Source organism: Lepidochelys kempii, chromosome 11 (genome assembly GCF_965140285.1).
Source record: "Lepidochelys kempii isolate rLepKem1 chromosome 11, rLepKem1.hap1, whole genome shotgun sequence".
In the NCBI taxonomy this organism is placed as follows: Eukaryota; Metazoa; Chordata; order Testudines; family Cheloniidae; genus Lepidochelys; species Lepidochelys kempii.
Window position 1 is genome coordinate 74,740 of NC_136390.1, and position 15,031 is coordinate 89,770.

Genomic DNA, 15,031 nt, shown 5'->3' on the forward strand with positions numbered 1-15,031 from the left:
CCTGTATTTATTGTACTCCAAACCCTGTATGGCCTCCCCAAACCAACCAGAACCATCATCAATGATGCAACCTACTTTGCCCCACTCAAACTGCCAGAGATTCCTTGTCTCTGAACGATTCATCCCTGCTCTGCCCCTTCTTAAACCAGTTTTGAAGCCTGCCCGTCTGTAAATCATTAACTGTTCTGCCCATGGAACTGTGCATAGCTTACTTACACTGTTCAGGAACTACGTCAATGCTGAGTTGGAAATACCTGCGCAAGATTGACTTAACAATAATGGCTCTAAACATCCAACTTGCCAGGAACCTGGTCGACTAGTAACTCACCACGGCATTCTTCGGATTTGCCTGTTCATCTTGCATTTCCCTCAGCTGTTGGGCTGTGGCACTGTGCACTCGGCTCAGGACATTAAACCAACCACTGACAATCAGAACAAAACCAAGATTAGGATTTATGCAGTGAAACTAGATTCCAGAAGATGATCAGAAGATTGAGAATGAAACAGAAACCCACCATCCGATGGAAGAATTATTTCACTCACTTCTTTCCTATAACACTCCAAAAGTGCCTCAGCCCTCTGATCCTGATGGAAGCACAACTTTTTCCCAACTGTCCATTTATCCCTGGAATATCTACATATGCTCCTAGATACCTGGCCTCACCAATCCCTTGGAAGCTGCTCCTATACAGTCCATCTCCATATTGCCCGTATGAGGAACCAGAAATGGGTTATATGATGCACACCTGTCAGTGGACTTGGGAGAGGTTTCAGCAATGGGAAGGCAAGACAGGTTGGGATTAATTCCAGAAAAGACTTCTGACCTGCCTCAACTCCCAGAAACCTTCTTGGACTAGCTCCCTTATCTGACCTGCATATAAACCCTAAAATCAGACTGTTTCCAACTGGTCAGTTTTATGATTTAATGGAAAAGGAAGGATATGAAGTTACTTGGCTGTGACAAGGATTCTTGTTCCAGACACAAGTCTTGACACTGACTCAGTCCTGGAGAACCAGCAGAGAGCCCATCCTACTCTAACTTCAGCTAAGAAGCATTTGGGTTTTGTAGAGAGGTCACTAACAGAAGCTCTAAAATGACAATGATTTGCCCTTTCTATTGCAGGTGCTTTCCTCTTCCTCGGAATGGATGCTGCTATGGTGAGGCCAGGGGCTGACATTTAATACTTATTTCTGCCATCAGGCCAGGATTCAGGCCAGGCCCAGTCATTCTCTGGGTTTACATTGCTGAAGTTTTATCAGATGACTCTGAAGACTCTGATAAATTACAACTTTCACTCCGACCCCTGGATAAAACAAATTCCCTCGCAGGTTGCCTCAGTCATTTACAGAAACCATGAATGGCTGGTATTGTTCACCTTGGATTTTATTTAATAAATAAATCAGCTAATAGACATTCCAGTTATAATAAGTGTTGCATGAAAAAAAACCTGTTCTTATCAAAAAGTCATGCTTAACTTAGGCCATATTACAGAAGCAAAAGGTAATGTATACTCTCAAGAAAGAGAGCAGTGGTGGAACAATGGGCAGAAGAAAGGAAGTTCCATGACTACATGAACACAGACTAAATTTCCATCTCATTTCTGGGGATGGGGAGTCCACAGATGATATTTGTTGTTAGAGAAGTATGTAATGAAGCTCAGAAACAAATCCCTTCTCATCCCAGCAGAGGAAAGTTAATGGACTTTCCAGGGAAGAGTTGAGATTCATTGCAGGAGCAGCATGGGAGTAACCCAGTAATGAATGAAGATGGATAATAAATTCCCTCTTGTACCTGGCATCTTCTGGTGACTCTGCTACAACGTGGTAAATTCTGTCCTCTGTCACAATATCCAGAGCATTCTCCTTCTCATGAATATCCACAATCTCCCTGTAACACAGTGAACGGTGAGACCCAGCAAGCTGAAAAACTTCCATAAGCATCACATTTACTCCGTATGACTGATTTTTCATGCTGTACCATTCACTGTAGAAAATAAATGAATGGTGTCTGGCATGTCAACACTTTTGTTGAAACACAGGAATTTCACTGGTCAATAGCAAGAATTTCTGAATCCTCCTTAAAATGGCTGTACAGCTAAACTGTACAACAGCAGAAGGCACGCATACCAATTTAATACTTTCTTTAAACCCATCAGCAAACAGAGATTTGAGTTGCCAGAAAATAAAACGGGGAGGTGGACAGGTGGAGTTAGTTACACCCGCCATGACTGCTCATTCGTTTTGTTTCTTGGAAGGGCTGTCAGTCTCAGTTAACTCAAGTGATTAACTCAAAACAAATTAACTCAAAAAAATTATTCATGATTAATCACAGTTTTAATTGCATTGTTAAACAATAATAGAATACCATTTATTTAAATATTTTTTGATATTTGGATGTAAATACCTTGCAATGCTGGCTACTACAGTGCCATGCAAATGCCTGTTCTCACAAGATCCATCCCCTATCGCCTGTCTCACTTTCAGGTGACATTGTAAATAAGAATTGGGCAGCATTATCTTCCATAAATGTAAACAAACATGTTTGTCTTAGCAATTGGCTGAACAAAAGTAGGACTGAGTGGACTTGTAGGCTCTAAAGTTTTACTTTGTTTTATTTTTTAGTGCAGTTACGTAAGAAAAAACATTTCTACATTTTTAAGTTGCACTTTCACGATAGAGATTGCACTACAGTACTTGTATGAGCTGAGTTAAAAATACCATTTCTTTTATCTTTTTTACAGTGCAAATACTGTAATAAAAATATAAAGTGAGCACTGTACACTTTTTATTCTGTCTTGTAAGTGAAATCTATATATTAGAAAATGTAGAAAACAGCCAAAAATATTTAAATAAATAGTATTCTATTATTGTTTAACAGTATGATTAAATTTGCAATTAATTGTGATTTTTTTTTATTACGTGATTAATTTTTAAAATAGTTTGACAGCACTATATCTTGGTACTCTAGGTGGAGACAGTATGAGGGTCTGATTCAATCTCTGGGTTCTACCAGTGAAAGACAGGATGCCTGGCTCTAGCAGCCAAAAATGTGCCCACAGGTTAGGGGAAGGCACAGCAATATAACTCACCCACAATCAAACTCCACTAGGAACCCTGGAGTTGTCTGGAATAGCGCTGAGGCAGATGGAGTCAGGGGTGGGGCAGAGCACATGGGTGATGTGCTGAATTAGTGCCTCTCCTGGACAACCTCTGTCAGTGGCTACTATGCAGCCTCAGCTGGAGTCTGAAGCTGCTCCCTACACTGGACAAGGAACTTGAAAATAGGGAGCAATCCTACTCCCGCAGAGACTGACTGGATGATTCAACAGGATTTTCCTTCTCTACCCTCAGATTCCTCTAACCCTATACAATATTTCTAGGCTAGTGCAACAGCCCTTATTACTAGTGATATGGACAGAGAATGTTGGAGTTCTATTGGGTTCATTCTTCTCACTCACTTTGCCCTTCTTATGTCTATTGTCCCCTTCAGTTTTTCCTCACTGTCATTCTCAAAGTACATCAACTTAGATTCTCGAAGAGCAAACCAGCGGCGCTTCCAGTTACGGCGAGACAGAGTTGACATGCCGCCTCCTTTTTTATAGAGCCAGCCTGACTTCAGGGCCTCTTGCTTAGTTCTGAACCACATGAAGGCCTCATTCTTCAGAACACACCATCGCCGTCTCCATGGGTTCATCAAACCCCCTGCAGAAAGGAAAGAGCACAAGACATTATCAAACCTGCAGCATCACGCATCTCCCTAGTCTAATCCTTGTGTCTCAATTAGACATCTGGGCACCATTTCAGATCCGTGCCTGGCCACACATAGAAGGAATTGAGGACTGGAATAGAAACATGGCTGGGATTAGGGTTTGGCCAAAGAAAGAACAGAATCAGAGGTTGAACCAAACATGAACAGTTTCTGAGAAGTGAAAAGTGCACTCTGCTTTTGTTTTCTTGTAGAATTTGTAGAAATTCTCACTTGCTTCTCATTTTTTAATTTGCAGTTTGTCTGAAGTGCCAAGATGCTGTTACAAAGGTGCATCCTGAAGTTTCTGTGGCCTGCTTGAAACCAGGAAACCCTGAAAAGCTAGAAAAAAAGAACAAAGTTCACAAAATGTTCATTTTAAAGATGGCTGAAGAAGGACTTTATGTAATCCAAACCTTGGCACCTTCTGAGGTTCCTCCCATCACTGATTCAGGAATTCCTGCGAAGTGAAGACCAGCACCAACAATGACAACTCCTCCCCATGCATGCAGTACAAACAGTTCCTCCTTCACTCCTTCGTATTTCTGTTCCAGAGTGCACACGCTGCTTTCCCAAATTTGCAAAACAGATGGATGTTCACCACACTATGCTCTTGCTCTGTTGTTTACACTGCCACCATATCCTACAATGAGCACAAAACCTTGTGACTGAGCTACAGGCATGTCCTTTAGAAAGAAATACTCAATCTGAATTTAAAGACTTTGGGCCACATTCTGAAGCGGAGTTACATCATCTTTGGGCCACTCAGGTAATGCAGAAGGACTGTAACACAGCAGTAAATGCCAAGCAGAGAACTACCTAGGTTCTGCCATGGCAGTCCTCCATCAGCATGGGGGCCACTAAGGATATCTTAGGGAGAATGTGTAGACCCATTTATTACAATTGTAAGCTCAACTATGACAAGTGAGTGAAAATCCATAAAATATCACAATAACCTATATCAAGAAATGTCAGTGGGAAAAGGTGCAAAAGGGAGGCAGAATAACTAAATTAATCCAAACAAAAAGGCCTACTGATATAACTCAAGGATTGTGTTAATAGGTCTGTAAACAAAAGGAGTGTGGGACTGGAAATCAATGAATCCAAAATTGGTGTATCAACTTGGAAATTAGGCCTAATTGATTAAGAAAATAATGAAGAGATTAGCCCATCACTCCCCTTTTGGAATCCTTAAATAAAAGACTTTGTGGGGAGAATTGGGCTGTCTGGCAACAACTGCTGCCTGGGAGATGGGTGGACCAGAAGGAGCAAGCTTCACCACCAAGGCTGTCAGCATCGCCATCTCCTGGGGACCCCAGAATCCACTGTTACTCTGTTGAGCCTTTCTCATCCTGATCCTGAAAGATGTTCTGACCAGACCAGAGAGAGGGACCCATAGGACATCACAGCCTCCACGGAACACCAGTTGGCAGCAATACCCACTGCACTGGGAACCCCTGATACACAAAGCCTATCAAGGATGGGAGGGGGAGACAGAACTCAGCTGAGCTCCTGCCAGTTACTGTCCCTGGACTCACCCAGTGGCTCCAGTATCCACCCCGAAGCACCACATTGGGAAGGAGCTCCCCACACCTTATAGGGAGAAAAGAGTGCTTCCATAGGTATCCTCACCACTCACTCAGATAACAACCATCTCCTGTTGTTTACTAATATAAATAGTCCTGTAGCTGTGGGATTCTGCATAGTCTCTTTTCTAAACTGAACATTCCCAATCTTTCCTGTCTCTCTTTATCTGAAAATCTCTCTGTTACTCTAATTATTTTCTTTATTTATCTGTGGACCCCTTCTATTTCTGCTATATCATTTCTGAGTTAGAGACAACACACAAGATCACAGTATTAATTGATTCAGAGAGTTAAAGGCCAGAAAGGACCATTAGATTATCTAGTTTGACATCCTATATGTCACAGGACATTAAATTTCACCCAGTTACCTCTATATTAAGCTAATAAATTACATTACATTAAAGCAGCAGTTCTCACACTGTGGGTTGTGACCCCGAAGTGGGTCGTGACCCCATTTTAGTGGGGTTGCCAAGGCTGGCGTTAGACTTGCTGGGGTCTGGGGATGAAGCCAGAGCCTAAGCCCCACTACCCAGGGCCAAAGCCCGAGCCCCACCGCTTGGGGCTGAAACCAAAGCCTGAGGACTTCAGCCCTGGGTGGCTGGGCTCAGGCTACAGGCCCCCCGCCTGGGGCTGAAGCCCTTAGGCTTCAGCTTTGGTCCCCCCGGCCAAGCGTGGTGGGGCTCGGGTTTTGGTTTTGGCCCCAACTCCTGGGGTCAGGTAGTAATTTTTGTTGTCAGAAGGGGGTCATGGTGCAATGAAGTTTGAGAACCCCTGGATTAAAGCATCTTCCCAGAAAGGCATCCTGTCTGGATCTGAAGACATCAAGAAATGGAGAATCCACCACTTCCCTTGGTAGTTTGTTCCAATGGTTAATCACCTTCAATGTTAAAATGGTGTGTCTAATTTCTAATTTAAATTTGTCTGGATTCAGTTTCCAGCCACTGGTTCTTGTCATGTCTTTCCTCACAAGATTAGAAAGCCCTTTAGTATCCAGTATTTTTGCCCTGTGAAGAGACTTTTTACACTATAATCTAGTCACTTCTCAATCTTCCTTTTTGATAAGTGAAACAGATTGAGCTCTTCAAATATCTCATTGTAAGGCATTTTCTCTCATCCTCAAATCATTTTTTTGGTTCTTTTCTGCACCATGTCCATTTTTTCAATGTCCTTTTTAAAAAGCACACACCAGAACTGTATGCAGTGTTCCAGTACTGTCTCATCAATGCCACATACAGAGATGAAATCACCTCCTTACTCTTTCTCCTCAGTTTATACACCCAAAGAGAATATTTGCCGTTTTTGCCACAGCATTGCAGTGGGTGCTCATGTTGTGTCACTTGTCCACTACTATCCATGAATCTGTTTCAGAGTCACTGGTTTCCAGGATACAGGCCTCATTCTGTAGGTATGGCCTGCATTCCTTGTTTGTAGATGTACAGCTTTGAATTTGGCTGCACTAAAATGTATTTTGTTTCAATGGGCCCAGTTTACCAAGTGATCCAGATTGCTTGTGTATGACTGCCCGACATCATTATTCATATTCCACCAATCTTTGTGCTTTCTGCAAATTTTATCAGCAGTGATTTTAGATTTACTTTCAGATCATTGATAAAAAATGCTGAATAGCATTGGGCCAATCCCTACAGAACCTCACCCGACAAGGATTTCCTATTGACAACTACTTTGTTAGCCAGTTCTTAATCCATTTAACTTGTGCTCTATTGACAGTACATAGTGCCAATTTTTTAATCAGAAAGTTGGGTGGTACTCACTCAAACACCTTACAAAAGTCTAAGGGCTTGTCCCCACAGAGACTCAGTGCACAACACGTCAGGGTGTAAATGTACACCTCACCAGCTTGCCATGCAGTAAGGGACCATGTGGACTCTGTAAGTTTCATAGTGTGTTTTGATATATGCCTGTTTCAAAAAGCACTATGGAACTTTTAGTGCATGGTCACAAGATCCACATGACCACTTAGAGTATGTCTACAGTGCAGTTAAAAGCTGGGTCCAGCCAGCTGACTCTGGCTCATGGGGCTTGAGCTAAGGGGCTGTTTAACTGCTGTGTAGACATTCAGGCTTGGGCTGGAGCCTGGGCTCTAGGGCCCTGCAAGTTGGGAAGGTCCCAGAGCTCAGGCTGCAGCCCGAGTGTGAACACCTACACTGCAGTTCAACAGGCCCTTAGCCTGCGCCCCACAATCCTGAGTTAGTTGGCACAGGCCAACCACAGGTGTCTAACTGCAGTATAGACGTACCCTTAGTGTGTGGCAAGCCAGGGTGTAAATCTACATCTACAAAGTTCCTTTATGAACCAAACTTCTAACCTCATCAGTGAACGAAATCAGGTTCGCTTAACAATACCTGTCTTCCCCAAACACGTGTGATTAGTATTATATTGACTCAAGGATGCAGCCAATTGTTTGACTTCACATGCAGTTTGGTCTTAAAAACATTCAAGAGATCAAATTTCAAGAGATTCCCAGTGTTACTAACCATGATAATACTCCCTAACCGCACTTTGACATGTTTCCTGTTGGGCAGTTATGGAAACTGCCAGTATTATGCTCTTCCTATAATTCACCCACGTCAGGCTTCCCACAACACCGTGCAAAGCTGCAGTCAGCTCTGGCATTAGAGAATAGGAAACGTGCCCAAGTACCAACACTGAGAATGTAGGATTCAAAATGGCTATGGGAAAGTAACAAGGTATGAAGGACAAAACTGGCACAAGGAAGTGGGTTAAACGTAAACTTTAAGTGATGTGCAAAGAGTTTTGTAACTTCTAAAATCATACTATAAATACTACTAGCTGAAATGCGTATCTTAGAAGGACACTTTCCGTATAAGGTGAACAAGCTATGAAAAGGGTATGTATGTCTCTTTTTTGTATTATACTGCTTTATCTTTAGACAATGCACACAATACCCATTAATACATTCAACATATATGTTTTGACTAACAATTAACTATATTCCCATTCTTTATTAATTGAATTCCATACCAGCTTTTCCATTATTTTGCCCAAGATTAATGTCAGTCTACCTGCCTATAGTTACTCAGGTCATCCTGCTTGCCTTTTTTGACTATTGGCACAACATTAGCACTCTCCCCTTGGTCTTCCAAGATTTATTAAAAATTAACATCAATGGACCAGGGAGCTCTTTGGCCAGTTCTTTTAAGACTTCTGGGTGAAAGTTATCCAGGCCTGCTGATTTAAAAATGTTTGTCCACAGTAGATGCTATTTAACTTTGTCCATTACTAATGGACTGGAAACTACTTAATCATCCTGTTTCTTTCTAGTATGGACTTATTTTAGAACACTTCTGCCTTTTCTGCATCAGCATTAAAAATGTTACCAAGTATTTTAGATGCCAGCATCCTGGGTGATTTATAATCAGTATTATTCTTCACCTCAAAATTAAACAGAAGTTTTTGTTGGACTGTTTATAATGATGTCCAAGTCTCTTTTCTGTCTCTGACAGTTAATATTGAACCCAGCAATGCCCATGAGTAGCTAAAATTATTCCCATGCATTACCTTGCATTTATTATCACTAAATTTCATCTGCCAATGTGTTGTAGATTTACCTCACTTGGGTAGGACCTCTGATGTTTCTCACAGTCTTCTGTACTTCTGACTAACATAAACAGTGCTGCATCTTGTGTAGATTGACGGTTCACCCCATTTTAGATTCATGAGTAAACATATTAAACACCACCAATTCCAGTACAGAACACCAGGGCATCATCCACTGTTAACCATGTTGAAAAAATTGAAGTTTTCAAATAAGTTTATATCTTGGTCAAACCACACCGGAATTTCACTGGACAAGAAAAAAGCATTTCTCTGATCCTGAGGCTTTCTCTGCCAAATTTCAAGGCCCTGATGCAAACAATGGTGGTGTTAGACCTCTCACAAAAATTTACAAATATCTTTTATAATGGAAATTGTTAGCTAACTCAAATAAAGAAAAATAGAATCATAGAAATTCATCCCCCCGCACTCAGGCAGGATTAAGTATACCTAGGCCACCCTGACAGGTATTTGTCTAACATGTTAAAAACCTCCAAGGATGTGGATTCCACAGCCTCCCTAGGTAACCTGTTCCTGTATTCTTACAGTTAGAAAGATTTTCCTAATAGCCAGACTAAATCTCCCTTGCTGCAAGCTAAGCCAATTACTTCTTGTCCTACCCTCAGCAAACAGAACTGATCCTCTTTATAACAATCTTTTACATATTTGAAGACTGTTACCATGTTCCCCCTCAGTGTTATGTTCTCTAAATTAAACATGCCCAATTCTTTTAACCTTTCCTCATAGGTCACGTTTCTACAACTCTTATTTTTGTTGCTCCCTCTCCAATTGTTCACATCTTTAAAGTGTGGTGTCCAAAACTGAACACAGTACTCTAGCTGAGGCTTCACTAATGCCAAGTGGAACAATTACCTTCCTTGTCTTACTTTCACCACTCCTGTTAATACATTCCAGAGCAACATTTGCCCTTTTCATACTATTCACTCATATTCAACTTGTGAGCCACTATAACCTCCCAGTCCTTTTCTGCTGTACTGCTGCCTGGCCAGTTATTTCCCATTTTGTACTCATTCATCTGGTTTTTCCTTCCTAAGCATACTACTTTGCACTGGTCTTTATTGTATTTCTATTACTATCAGCTCTCTCTATAATAAAAAGGTATAGTGGAAGTAAATCAGAATAAGGGGAGAGTCAATGAAACTGAAAGGCAGCAAATTTAAAACAGAAAAAAGGAAATACTTTTAACACAATGGATGTTACCTGTGCATCTGACTGCCACTAGATACTGTTGAGACCAACACCTTGGTGGAATTCAATAAGGGAGAAATTCTCAAAGCTGCCTTAGGGAAATAGGCACACAATGCCAACTGGAAGTTATTTGCAATTCCAGTCGGAAGTTATGTCCCTATCTCCCTTAGGCTCCCTTGAAAGTCCCAGCCTCAAAGATTGTGAATTTTTATCAATCATGGCAACATCCAAAATTACAATAGAAAGGACTACAAATGTAGAAGAGTCATTAATCCTCCAGTTTCAAGATATAAAGCATTCACTAATTGAGAGGATTAGAAAAAAACCTTCCCTTCTAGGCATGTTATTCCATAACTATCCACTTGGGGGTTTCTTGCACCTTCCTCTGAAGCAGCTGGTTCTGGCCATTGTTTTAGGGCTCATCTACACAGTGACATCCAGGAAAATTAATCTGAATTAACTGAAGGTGTGAATTTGAAATTAATTAGTTAAACTGCATTAAACCCCTGTGGGACCACATTCATTCAAAATTAAAGTGACCGTAATTTGGTTCCACTCAATTCACTTTGGAAGTGAATTAAACTAAACCAAATTAAGGCCACTTAAATTCTGAGTAACAGGGATTTAGTGCCTATGTTCTGGCAGGGGGAAGCAGCATGGGTGTGAACTTGCTTTTCCGAAGGGTCTCTACCTGGTGCTATCTCCCTGCAACCTGAAATCCTTCTTCCTCCCTGGCATTACCTCCTCTGTGGTCATGCAAGCATCCTAGAGACTATCCAGTCTTTACATATTCCACCCAATATTTTGTGCTGTTTTATCTCCCCAATGCTGTAGTTTAGTTTTACTCATCTGAACTGCAAACACCTCAATGGGCACCCTAAACTGGTGTGTATAAAAGGGTTTCACTAACAGGGATATCCACTCTAATCCCTTCTAAATCTTTCTTCTGCAGAGATTTCCCATTTTTTCTTTGCTGGCTTGGATAAAGAGACAGAAAAAATGTAAGTAGAGAAATAAACAGGAAAAATGTATGGAGAAAGGAAGGGAGAAGAAGCTGGAAGAACAAGATACTCTCAATGCTTTCATGGTATAGACTACAGTCACTTACCCTTCATATAGAGATAACTGTGAAAATAGGGTGGTCCTGAGCCATTGAAGATTGTGACCCGGCCATTGCAGAATTCTTCGTCTGTGTCTATATAAACATCCGCTTCCTCCTCACTGTCCAGAAACTAGAAAAAAAGGAAAAGATCAACTTCTCTAAGTCTAGGGCAGATGGGTACAGAACAAGGATCCAGCAGCCACATAACTAGATGTAAAACTTGAGTCAGATGCTCCCATATGTCCCTTTTACACAAAGCAAACAACTAAAATAGGGGCTTGACACCTCACCCACTAGTTCCTAAAGCCAACATACTCAGCTAGTAATGAGTTATTAAACAGAAAGGGAGCTGCCTCCAGTTACCTAAAGTGATAAACCCTCCTGCTTCTGGACATAATCGAAAATTTACTTAGTAGGATTAGAAAGATATTTTCCCTTTAGGAAGGTTCTTCCATAACTGACAATTGCAGGATTCCTTGCTCCTTCCTCCAAAGCCTCTCATACTGGCTGCTGTCAGAGACAGGATACCAGTATGGCAGTTCCTAAATTTCTATAATTGCTTCCTGATTATCAAGTAATAAGCATATCCTGGGCTAAATGAACTCTAAGGCCAAAAACACAGAATATTAAAATATGCTATTTAGCCTCTTTCCCAGCACACTGATTGGCTACTGTAAGTCTTTCTGCTTTCTTTGGGAATTGTCCTCAGAACTACAACGATATGCCCACAACAAAGAGGGCTGCCTCAATTTCTGACGTTCTGTCCCCATCCTGGTAAGAGTGTGAGAGTCCGAGGCGGCGTATTTGCTGTGGGTCTGTGCATAGACATAACTTTCAACCAATTGTCTGTGCATAGACAATTTCAAAGGCAGTAGCTTGTTAGTACACAGGGATCTGTACAATCATTGGACAGCCACTGAGACATAACAGGTCACTGTTTGTTCAAGTCTATGGTCGAATTGGCTACAAGTGGAATCTCAGCCAGAATAAAGTGCTACACACTTTCAAATCCTAATTGCTCTGTTTTGAAAAATGTTCACTCTGACCAGATGTTGAGTTTAATACTGATGAAGGCAGCCCCTTCATCCCCCCACAAATTGCACGCGCTCTCTATTCACTCCTCTCTTCTTCTCTGCCATTGCCATTCACTCTCCCTGATCTTCATTCTCACCCTTTCCCCTCTCATTCCCTCTCCCTCACTGCATTCAAAATCCGTTATTGCTGCACCTTCGCCTCTTCGTGGGCCCCTACATCTGCTGCTGTTGCCCGGCTCCTGCTGGTCTCCTGGGCTCTAGAAGGCCCTCAGGCTGGTGGGGGCAAGCACCACCCTGCCCCATCAAGCCAGAAGATAGCTACTGGGATCTTTGCTCCCACGCCCTTGGGAGGGGGAATTGAGCTGGGATCTTCATGCCCCCAACCCCCAGGCCTAGGGATAGGTGGGGATCTGCTTGGCACACTGCTTCAAGTTTAGGATCACTAGCTCTGACCTAGTGTATCTTCACTCTTGCTCTAAAACTGCAGCATGGAGGGCGAGTGGAGTCCAGATTAAAGCTTCTGCCCAGCAGCTGCACCAGAAGACTGGCTCTGTTGAGCACTACTGGAAAAATGCAACATACGGTCAACTAGCAGGGTCACCAGAAGGAACCAAGGTCCTAGAAGCTTGAGCAGCTGCTGCTGCTACTCAGGTGTGGTGGGAAGATGTAATACTTCTAACATTACATCTCTCCTAAAACTGATGGACATCAATGACAAATTCATGGAGTACTGTGCAACTTTCTAACCAGGTATGCAGTGCTGCCAGAACCCAAATTTGGTAGTGTTGAAAGCAGGAGGAGGCTGAGGGATAAGGAAACTGGAAGGCGGCAATACTGAGGGGAAATCTCAGGCAGTTTAGAAACTTGGGTGCCAGGTTAGTATTAAAGAAGGGCAAAAACAGAAGAAAGTAATTTTAAGGATATCCTGGTTATAACAGAGCATGTGATCCCCCTTTAAGGGAAGGTACTGCTAGCATGCCTTTTATTGGAGCTCAGCACTTAAGACAAGATAATTCTGAGAGATATGGGCTCCAGAGGGATTGATGGGAGGTATATTCCCACATCACATGACAGAGGAGCAATGTGACTAGAATAGGGACTATATATAAAGCAAGATCTGCTCTGGAGGTGGAGACCTGCAGACCTCTACGGGGGAGATCTGGGGTAGAGAACACTCAGCCCAGGAAAGGGACTGTGAAAAAAGGTCCTGTGGATAGGTAGGACACAGAAGGACCTGGGAGAAATAAGAAGGAAACGATCTGACGCACAGTTGGCTAGATGTGTTTTGTTGTTGTGAGGTGTGGTTTTTAGTTTTGGTGGGGTTGGGGTGTTTTGTTTTGCCTTCCTCTTAAGCATCACAGATTGGCCATCGCTAGCGATGAGACAATGGACAAGCCAGACCAGTGCTCTGAGGTGGTAGGGAATTCTCTTTCTAGATGCCTGACTGATATTTCTTGCTCCATGCTCAGAGTCAAGCTGATCACCAGATCTGGGCTTGGGAACGAATTTCCTCTCAGCTCATGCTGGCTAGGACCTTGGGATTTTTTCCCCCTTCCTCTGCAACATGAGACATGGTTCACTGCTAGGATCATCTGGGCACCTTTCATCTAATCAATTCCCTGCCATTGCAGAAGCCTTGGGCATTGATGGTGACTTAGTTTCTCCCATTCTCTTCCTGTGGCACAGTTACATTTCCTGAGGCCTGAAATGTTTTAATCTAAACTATGTGGGTTTAATAGATGGGTATCTGGGTGAAAATTATTGGCCTGTGCTATACAGAACATCACGCTAGATGATCTAAGGTTCCTTCTCATCTTAAACTCTGACTCTGAAATATAGCACTTGAGTGGGCTCGAAGCCCACTGCCGTACTAACCTTTTTTAAGAGCCCAAGGCCAAAACTTTCAGTGAGTGAGAGCAAGCACCTCTGGGTCAGAGGGTTATGGTAACATGAGCATGACCAAGCGTGTTTTAATACAGCCAAATGCAAGGTGATACATGGGAATGGGTGATGGGGAATGGATCACTCGATGGTTACCAGTTCTGTTCTTTCCCTCTGGGGCACCTGGCATTGGTCACGGTCAGAAGACAGGATACTGGGCTAGATGGACTTTTGTCTGACCCAGTATGGCCGTTCTTATGTTCTTAAGGAACAAAGAACATAGGCTGTAATTGGAGGATGAGGGAATTTATTCTCGAAAAGACTTAGGGGTCTTTGTGGATAACCAACTGAACATAAACTCCAGTGTGGTGCTGTTGTAAAAAGGGCTGGATTATAAACAGGGAACTACCAAGAAGTAGTAGGGAGGTGAAACTGCCTCTGTATACAGCACCGGTAAAGCCCCTGCTAGAAAACTGTGACCAGTTCTATTGTCTTCATTTTAACAAGCATGTTAAAGAATAGAGAAGGCTCAAGTAAGAGCTGCAAGAATTATTGAAGATCTGGAAAACCCACCTTACAATAAAAGGCTTTTCAAAGAACTAAAACTAATGTATTACAGAGTAGGTAAGAAGCAATTTGATCACGATCTAAGAACCTACACAAAGATAAGGTATCTGACATAATGGGGTCCTTTGATAAAAACATCATAACAAGGTCCAAGGGCTGGAAGTTGAATTTGGAAAAATTCAAACTGGAAATGTGATGCAATGTTTAAAAAGTGTATGTAATGAATCACTGGAACAGAATAGCATGGGAAGTGGTAAATCAATCTTCATCTGGAGTCCTTAAATAGAGACTGAATATTTTTCTAACAGATATGATGTAGTTCAACCACAAG

General features: G+C 42.2%; 1 protein-coding gene across 1 annotated transcript in view; it reads right to left on the reverse strand.

The window, feature by feature from the left end:
• Window positions 1-15,031, reverse strand: part of LOC140895349 (unconventional myosin-X) — a 274,354-nt gene that overhangs the window by 64,060 nt on the left and 195,263 nt on the right. Inside the window, exons 26-29 of the mRNA XM_073304794.2 lie at window positions 11,225-11,348; window positions 3,459-3,702; window positions 1,793-1,888; window positions 329-422 (exon numbers count right to left, since the gene is read on the reverse strand). Of these exons, the coding sequence (XP_073160895.2) occupies window positions 329-422; window positions 1,793-1,888; window positions 3,459-3,702; window positions 11,225-11,348 (558 nt within the window). The remainder of the gene's footprint in view (window positions 1-328; window positions 423-1,792; window positions 1,889-3,458; window positions 3,703-11,224; window positions 11,349-15,031) is intronic.